Raw genomic sequence first — 9,225 nt, 5'->3', positions numbered from 1 at the left:
CACTTTACTTACACTTAGGATTAAAAATTATAAAATTATATAATGAACCCTTATTTTTTTAATATTTATATAATATACCCTGCGGATCGGGTACCCACGGATTTTTATTTTGCTGATCCGTATCCGTATCCGTTTTTGCGGGTACCCGACCCGCATCTGCCCCGCCAAGACAAATCGGATCGAATATCCTATTTTTTGAATCGGATCGGATCGGGTTGGTCGGGTTTCGGATTTTTTACCCACCCCTATCTTGAGCCTTTAAAACCTGTTTGGACTGCTATTTTTGGGAATTTTTATTAAAAAATTGTACTATAGTAATTTGATATATGTCAGATAAAAAAATAATAGAAAAATATGATCATGAAAACGTAAAATTTTTCTATAAAAATCACAATCCAAACAAGGCTTAATCAAAGTTTCAATTAATTCACTTGGAACACGGGCTTGAGTACATTACTATTGTGGTTTGATTCCGTCATTGCTGTTCCTAGACATGACAGCCAATAACATATTACTATTTTAAAACCCGTTTGGACTGTTATTTTTGGGAGTTTTTATTAAAAAATTATACTATAGTAATTTGATATATGTTAGATAAAAAAATAATAAAAAAATATGATCATGAAAACGTAAAATTTTTCTATAAAAATCACAATCCAAACAAGGCTTAATCAAAGTTTCAATTAATTCACTTGGAACGCGGGCTTGAGGACATTACTATTCTGGTTTGATTCCTTCATTGCTGTCCCTAGACATGACAGCAAATAACATATTAGTATTTTAACCTTTCTCACTTAAATAACTCTAATTGACCGTCAAATTATAGCCATGTGGTAGATTCTAGAGCTCATGGTAATGTATCGAATCTGAAAAGAACTAATGGTGAGGAATGAAACTCTGAATTGACTGCATAAGCTATCCACCATTATGAAGTGGGGTGGCAAGGAACTGAAGGAAGTACCTGGTTTTCCTGCATTGCCCAACCATCTAACGCCCACTAATCACTCTCACTGGTAACACCAAGACCGAAATCCACCAAATCCTACCCCGCTACACTTTCCCTCCTCCCACTTCCTTTCCCTCTTCCCTTTCTACAATTTTCCATAATAATAGTTCCCATCCCAAGGAAAGATCCGCCCGTCCCCCCGCCACCTCGTCCTCCTTGGATGAACCACCATGACAGATTCTTCACCGCGTTCTTCCACTACTGAACCATCACCGCCGCCTCCTTCAGCTTCAACTTCGTCACCGACGACACCAATAGCATCAAGCCCCCAAATTTACATCCACCCCAGAAGGGAGCCATTTGAACATGGCCTTTTACCCATCCCAAAACTTATATTCTCAGATGGGACCCAATCATTAGCTTCAATCAAGGACAAGCTCTTGTCTCTTTCTTCTTCTTCCTCCTCCGAGTCTACTCACCGGGTCAACTCGGCTGCGATTGCCGAGACCCTCCAGATCTCGCCTGACCATGCTCGGCTTGTGCTCGACACCATCTCCTCTGTTCTGCACAATGATACTGACCCTCTCGTCAATGCCAAGCCCTCGGAGATTGACGACGTCGGGATCGGTGTGTTTGATTTGGTAGTGTTTTTGTATGTACAGAGTTATAAGAGACTGCTGCCGAAAGGGCACCGGGACTCAGCTGCCGTTGCGGATGTATGGCCTTCTACGTCCGCTTTCGATGGGTTTCTCTCTGCCCTCACGCCCTTGCAGGTTAGGATTCTATTAATTTCTGCTAAGAGTTCGTAAATTGTGTTCTTGAGTTTTTTTAGGGAATGCAAGGATTCGGAATTATTGTGGAAATGTAAATCTTGGCTGGTATAATTCTTCTTTGGGTTGGGTTTTTGGAAATTTTAAGTGGGTTGGCTTTAGTTTAGTGCAAATCGGAGTAATTTGAAATGGGATCATTGGGGTCTGGAGTGGGAAGTTGTGTTGGATTTCTTGGTGTATTAGTCATTGAAGTGTTATAATTTTTTCGTTACTTGACTTGATAGAATGAGCATTCAACCTTGTCCTATTGCTGTTCCTGTTATAAGCTCATACGAGCAAATGCTTCCTATAATTTGTTACGCGTGTACCTTAAGATGTATGTTAGGATGAAAGTTTCGATTTTAACTACTCTGTGAGCTGACAATCCCTTTTGCTGTTAAAGTGTGTACTTGTGATAAGGTTCTTGAATTTTTTTTTGTAGCTCGTACGTAGCAACAGTAGGCGGTTTATGCCATCACAAGCTGATGAGGAGGCGCATCAGCTATCATATTTGCAGAAGCACTTGGGGAACATTCTTGCACTTCTGGCAGATACAGCTGAAGGAGAAGGCGAAGACTCTCTGGTTCGTAGATATCTTTCTTGTCTTGGCTACTGATTTTGATTGAAAAGTTGGTAGTTTCTTCTTGCAGTAGTTTGTACTACTTATTGTTAAGTTTAAGAATAGTAAAAGCAAGAGGAACAAGTTAAAAGAATGGCCCTTGCGGTAGAAATTGGTTCATCTCCAAATGCATGCTCCACTTGTAAGGTTGTAAGTGCAAAATGAATCCTGATGACAGTCCTTACCAACTTTTATCATAATTAATGATTGTTAAGCATTCTGCATTAACTTATTGCCGATTTTTTCTACCTATGCATACGCATGTTTGGGTTTGCAAAGTAGTTTAAGATAGGCATTGGGTGTATTATGCTGATACGACAATAAAATGCCAACGGCTTGTGCTATCTCTATTCAAGTGATTCAATATTCTAGTTGTGTATCTACTTTAATGTCATTCAAAATTTCTAGTTATTAGAGCCAACAAAATGTACAAGATAATCACTTTATTTGTCAGATATTTATGGACGTATGTGGATCATTATTTTGTTTCTTTCCTCGTTTGCTCTATTTGTGCTGTAATGTTATTTGTGGACTTGTGGAAAAAATAAAGCTAAATGAGGACTTATCTTGAAAAATATGAAGTTACTTGTTGCTGAATGCTGGCCTACCCTTTTTACCAGGTATTGTCAATTGAAAAACTTGAGCATCTTGGTTTTCTGGTTTATTTTGGTGAAAAAGGATCAGAGAGAACCCCTTTGAGCCAGAATGCTCCCTTTTTTGCCAACTCAGATCCTGACATGCCGGCTGTTCCTGTGCCTGCTGCCCAAGTTCTTGATTGGCTTCTACAGAATATTGCCTCCACCTTGGAGCATATTTCTGAGAGGGTTTCTGCAAAAGAAAATGGACCCACAGTTGCTTCTGATCAAGATGTCCCAATGACCGATGTTGGCTCAACTTCAGCTAAAGCTTCAACCAGTGCTAGGGGCCCAAGTTTTATTGAGGGGATTTCTAAATCTTCCTATGTAAAGCATGCATCTGATTTAAAAGGAACTTCTTTGAAGGCAAGTTATGTTGACTGAAAATTAATATTTTCCAAATTCTATTGAGTGCTTTATGTGAATGTGTGGTTAGTAGTAATAAGTACTCTGCCAGAGGTTTGATTTCTAGATGGTTGTCTGTTCAATAAGATGAAAAATTTGGTGATCTAGAAAAAGAGAATTAAAATAAAAAAGAAGCGAAAGGAAAAAAATTGAATTTGAAATGCAAACTGCAACTGTTGTTAAGGAGAGGTGGAAGCAGAGATGCAAGATGGTAAGAAGATAAGATAATTGCAGGAATTATTACTGTTGTATTAGTTTAAACAATAATTTTTCTTTCCAAGTGAATTTAGTTTGTTGGAACATTATTTCTACTGGTTTTTTTTTTTTTCACTCCTACTGGGTAAAATTTTCATGATGCAGTGGTTTCCTACAATTCTGTGATTTTCTAATTTTTTCTCACTGTGAAACTAAACAACTAGAAATAGTAATACAGAAAATCGATAGTTTGAGCCTCCAAATTGGAAAAGAAAAAAAAAAGAAGAAAAAATGAAGGGCTTCAACATGATATGAAGGTAGTAATAGAAGAACTTCTTGGGATATCTATGGTCGTTTTTCCAGTATGATGCCATGCACAACTTTGTTTTCAAGAAGAAAGACTGTGTTAGGTCTTAGTATTGCAATTTTATCATTTTTGGCTTATTCTTGCATTTTAAGGCCTGGAGTCTTATAGATTTAGCAGATATTGAGCTGCGTAGTTGTTTATTAGCTTTTATTAGTTCACCAGTAAGATCTGGATGAAGTACATACTCCTTTTACAGTCCATTCATTGCAAGTGGTTATCTTTGATGGCATAGTCACATGTATGCACAATTTACACTTACTGTAGGTTGCCCTTTGTTATTGTGAGCCTACAAGAAGCCACCGTTCTAATCTCTATCTTGATAATTGCAGTTTTTTATCTGAACTTTGGGTTTGGCTGTGCTTGATTCTATTGCAGCTTTGAGCTTATTAACCTTAACAAGACACTATTAATTTTTGTTTTGGCAGTATAAGCTGCTTATTTCTTTCAGCTGTTGTGCCATGATTTCTGAAAATTTAGATCAAATACAGATAATGCAATACTTGGCATTTTTTTCCTCACCTTTTTTCTTGTTGATTTGTGCAATTTGTTTCACTATGAAGTTCCAATTTATTGTGTTTATGGTACCTTACCAGTTTATTTTTGTAGGTAATAAATTGTCACGAGTCAGTTATCTACATTTTAGCACCTTTGAGATATGCAACAGTATATGGATGCTCTGATGCAACTATTGTTCTTGGAGCAGTTGGCAAGGTACTTGACTGTAAAATTAATGTGGCTTATACCATCATTTTCTGAATGTATTCGATGCTGCTTCCACCTCAAAAATAATACTTTTTTACATGGACTACTCTATATTTGTGCTTAATTATAAACTATAAATTTAAAAGATACAAAATTGAAAAAAGGGAAGCTGTTAGTTAAATGATTTGAGTCTGTCTTTCCATCCTTGCATGTGACATAATTTGAATCTGTCAAATGTGTAAAATATTATGGCCTGCTTTGAGGGTGGTCGTACTTTAATTTACTAACTCAATGCTATAACTTTGGTTTTGTTTACTACGTAATGAAAATGCAAACTGCAAATTAAGCTTCAAGTAATGTACTTGTGCATATTTCAAAAGATTAATAGTTCTCTAAGTCAATAGCAGCAACATTGACCTAATTTATAAGTTTGTCAGATATGCTTTCATTAGGTAAATGTCTGAATTGGGCTGTTGGCGACCAGTGGGCCAAAAGGCATCTTAATAGCCCAAATAGGAAACATACCATAACATGTTGAACCTTGCAATTCTGTGCTTCCTTTCAGAAGATGCATTATAGTTTTTTTCCCCATTTTATGTTTTCTAGAAGTTTGTAGCTAGAATAGACTATAGGTGCCAGCAGAGGCTCCAGCATTAAAGGAAGATAAAGGTTTTTTTGGTAATACTGAACTGTAGTGTACACGTTCAGTCGTCTTGTAAATGTGAAAACTTTTCTACTGTCTTTCATTTTTAATAACTATCTATTTATGCATATTTACTGTGAGTCATGTCCATCCTAGTTTGAATATGGGTTGTCTTTTGACTTAAATTGTTGTTGTTGCATTTGGTCTTCCCCTCTTGCTATTAGTTTAAGTTAATGGAATTGCTAATGATCTTTGAGTTGTCTTCCTAATGATGTAATTTAATTTTTCCAGGCTGTAAGAGTTGAACATTGTGAGCGTGTTCATGTGATTGCAGCTGCAAAACGTATCTGTATTGCTAATTGTCGTGAATGTGTCTTCTTCCTTGGGGTCAACCAACAACCCCTCATTGTTGGTGATAACCATAAGCTGCAGGTAACGCCATTCCTCTAATTTTGTATTGTTCCTGTAATAACAGTGTTAAAAGATAGTGTTAGAGTGGAAATGATGGATTTATTATAGGAGGAACAGATGCCAAAAGCAATATTTCAGTCCTAGAGTCGCCAGATTGTTATATAGATGTATAAGCATGGGAAGTATCCTTAGATAGGCCAAAGCAAGTGGTTGAGTTCATTTTGTTCTCATGCAGATTGATATTAGCTAACTGCTCAAGAGCATTCTCAAACAATAAACAGTCAGTATGTGTGTTTCATCTTGATGATTGTTCAACTTTTTGAAGTAGGATCTATGCTAGTCTCACAGTTTATGTGTCAACTTGAAATTCTCTGTGTTTTGCTTCGTGTTTGTTCGTTATTAAACTTGCATTCACTCTTGGGATCAATTCAGCATGAATATAGTTTTCTTGAGTATTTTCGTTTAGTCTGAATGATTGGCTTTCAGGATCTTCTTTTCTTCTTCCTGGCAATTTATTAGGTTGCTCCATATAATACATATTACTCACAACTAGAAGAGCACATGAATCAAGTCGGTGTTGTGCCAACCGTCAACAGATGGGATCAACCACTGGCGCTTGGTGTGGTTGATCCACATGATTCGTTATCTCATCCAGCAGGTGTCTCTGAAGTCCAAGCTGAGTCTGCAATTTGCCTAGACCCAGATCAATTCACTAATTTTATGGTGTGTCCTCTCATCAAACTAATACTTTATTTGTTTTAGTAATTTGAATTTCATTAATCAAACTAACCTATTGCTTTGTAATCGATTGTGCTGAAACGTGGTATCTTTAAGATTTTGACCTTTGCGTATAGATTCAAGTTACCTTCATTTCATGTTATTTCTGCCATTTACTTATACATGAATCTTCATTTTCATCAGATTCCAAATTGGTTTGGAGGTGAAGCAGTTGGGTCCACAAAAGACAATCCATTCCCTTTGCCAGATGCTTACATGGTTTCTCAGCAGAGAAACGTATGTACTGCACCCAGGATGATTGTTGAGAATTCCTTGTCACCTCTTGTCCCCTAGGGGGCATGTTTTTTGTGAATTTTTTTAACAATGAAGGCTCTATAACCTTCAATGTGGTTATTGGAATTGTGATTGTCTGAAGCATCTGCTTATTTTTTATTTTCAGCACAAAAACTTGGGGGAGATTAAGCACATTTTGAAAGAAACTCAGCTTGAAGAGAGCCGGAAGCGGGAATTATCAAGTACACTTCATGCATGCTTCAAGGATTGGCTATATGGTAAAATTTTGTTATGTCTTTTTTCAATCAGTTAACTTGTGTTTCCCATCCTGGGGACCATGGACGTGTCTTGAATTTTATTTTTGGATTTTATATAAGGTTCTGAACTCATGTTCAACTTTGAAACATGTTTGAGCAACCAGTGCACTTTTGAATATTCCGTGCATATTGTTGGAGAAGAATTGGGTATGGCAACAATTATCAAAGCACTATAAAGCTTAGATTTTCTGTCTTATTTTCTCTTGTCAGAGAACAGTATTTTGTGCTTTTTTTCCTTTTTTGTGAGTAGTCTGAATCGTTTGCAGTATGTTTTTACAAGAGAAGAAACGGATTAGTAGTACTTTAACAACAATCTTCTGGTGCATGGTCACTGATGCATGTTCTATTGTGCTATACCTGTCTGCCAACTAATTTCCTATTTAATTAACAGGGGAGAAATCGATCACTTGTTGCTTGTTCAGATTGTCGATGTAACTATTCGTTACAAGTTCCTTAACTAGGATCATTAGGTCCTGACTTAGTGGCTTGCCTTCCTCTTGTTGGGAACCCCTTTTTCAATTATTTGAATTTTTCCTTTCCTAGATTTAAAAAGCTTTTTGTCTAAGTAGGAGTACTGGCAGTGGGCGGTGAGAGGAGGAAGGCTAGCTTTGAGAAGAAGAGTACCGAAGCTAACCATTTACAATGTAGGCTAACCATTTGTGATCCCCCTGCCTCATTTAACTTAAAAGATTTTGAATTTCCTTGACTTTGAGAAACTGAAGGCTTTCCAAGTGCTAGTTCATTAGAAATCGCCATTCCAAATTGCGAGCCCAGTGTTTAGTGCTGAGACTGTTAGGAGGCTTAGGTCCTTGAAGGGTTATAAAGGTTGAACGAGTGCAGTTTTGTGAAGAGTTGTAATTGTCAATTGTAATGTCTCATGTTGCGGGAGAACATCCTTTTTATCTTATTGGTAAATATGACGGATCAATCTTATTGTTGAGCCAAGGCTAAATCTCTGGGTCATGTAGAATTTCCAACCAAATTCAAATTCAAAGTAGGTTTTTCTTTTGGACAATTTTTCCTCTTTACATGGTCTGATCACTTGACGTGTTATATCCACATTGCACAATGGACTAAATAAAAAATGCCAGCTGCCTGTATCTCCAAGTATAGTTTGTAGTAAGGGTTGGTAGTTTGAGGCATTCATCTTTCATTGGATTGCACCTTTGATGATTATACTGTTTTCATGTATGCAATTTCCTTCACGGGTCCTTTTAGGAAAATTCAAGTAGATAAATTTGTCTATCTCTTTAGTATTCTAGGTTCTTGTCATTATGACAATTTTGTACCTAACTAGCATTGAAAAGTACCATTAGCATGCTCTTTTAATTCCTTATCGTAATGATGTGACAGCCTCAGGAAATATTCGGCAACTTTACTGCTTACAAGGTGATTGAATGTTGAGGAAAGATGGCATAGACCCTTGAAGATGGAACCTAGTTTGTACTTTCATCTTCCCAGACATTGTCAAGTCCAGCGATTCTCTTTCCTTTTGCTTTGGGGTGCTAAAGAAAGTTTGAAATGTGATGGTTTGGACTTGCAACGGAGATCTGACACATGTTTTGGAGCTGTTGTGTAGATTGTAGAAGAGGAGACTCTTAACTCATAATTCTTTCTATGGAAGTGAATTTATTTTGTAGCATTTTGTTATGCTAGCGCCTGTTGGAAATCTATACTGAATTTTCCATTTTTAACCCGTAGATATTTTCTTCTGTTTGTCAATCTTTCACTCATTTTGGCTGTTGATGTACATGATGGCAATAAAGTTAAACATCTCTCTCTCATTTTCCTATAGCTTTGAGTTGAACCCTAGCTGACATTTTTCTGGAAGATTGCTTTACCAGTCAGTTATCCTGATGATGCTCCTCCTGATTTTGTTATTGATTGCACGAAAGCATAAAATTTAATGAAATGGGTAATGAAAGAATTATGTAACTGGAATTGATGCAAAGCAAGAAGCGGGTTTGGTCGCTGTTTGAGCTCCAGCAAATTGGTTTCTCCACACTGCATGGTTCCATTCCTGTTGTTGCTTTCTGCCTCAGTAGTCTTGTAGCAAGTTCAAGGCGTGCGAAATGGTCTATGGAGCGTGGAGTAGGGGTTTCATTTGAAATGGCATTAGATGTTGATTCGTCTACAAAAAGATTGCTCTAGTTTAGCATGCTGAG

General features: G+C 37.1%; 1 protein-coding gene across 3 annotated transcripts; it reads left to right on the top strand.

Annotated features, from left to right (window-relative positions):
* Positions 1-909: 909 nt before the first annotated feature.
* LOC113693665 (uncharacterized) lies at positions 910-8,852 on the top strand. 3 transcript variants are annotated; one of them, XM_027212258.2, is made up of 9 exons: positions 912-1,719; positions 2,198-2,338; positions 2,995-3,375; positions 4,583-4,687; positions 5,613-5,753; positions 6,252-6,455; positions 6,654-6,770; positions 6,910-7,021; positions 8,414-8,852. In XM_027212258.2, exons 1-9 carry the CDS (start codon positions 1,177-1,179, stop codon positions 8,455-8,457), a joined length of 1,788 nt encoding a protein of 595 aa, XP_027068059.1. In that variant the 5' UTR covers positions 912-1,176; the 3' UTR covers positions 8,458-8,852. The 3 variants fall into 3 exon arrangements, with proteins under 3 accessions (XP_027068061.1, XP_027068059.1, XP_027068060.1); XM_027212259.2 differs by having other exon boundaries at positions 913-1,719; positions 6,654-6,746; XM_027212260.2 differs by lacking the exons at positions 6,654-6,770; positions 6,910-7,021; positions 8,414-8,852 and having other exon boundaries at positions 910-1,719; positions 6,219-6,391.
* The last annotated feature ends 373 nt before the right edge of the window (positions 8,853-9,225 follow it).

This window comes from Coffea arabica, chromosome 6c, assembly GCF_036785885.1.
Source record: "Coffea arabica cultivar ET-39 chromosome 6c, Coffea Arabica ET-39 HiFi, whole genome shotgun sequence".
Lineage (NCBI taxonomy): Eukaryota > Viridiplantae > Streptophyta > Magnoliopsida > Gentianales > Rubiaceae > Coffea > Coffea arabica.
This window is presented reverse-complemented; position numbering and strand designations above follow the sequence as displayed.

Coding starts and splice junctions, on each gene's coding strand:
- LOC113693665 (XM_027212258.2), top strand. CDS start 1,177: ATGACAGATTCTTCACCGCGTTCTTCCACTACTGAACCATCACCGCCG. Junction 5,754..6,251: donor GTGATAACCATAAGCTGCAG/GTAACGCCATTC, acceptor GCAATTTATTAG/GTTGCTCCATATAATACATA. Junction 6,771..6,909: donor GTACTGCACCCAGGATGATT/GTTGAGAATTCC, acceptor TTTTATTTTCAG/CACAAAAACTTGGGGGAGAT.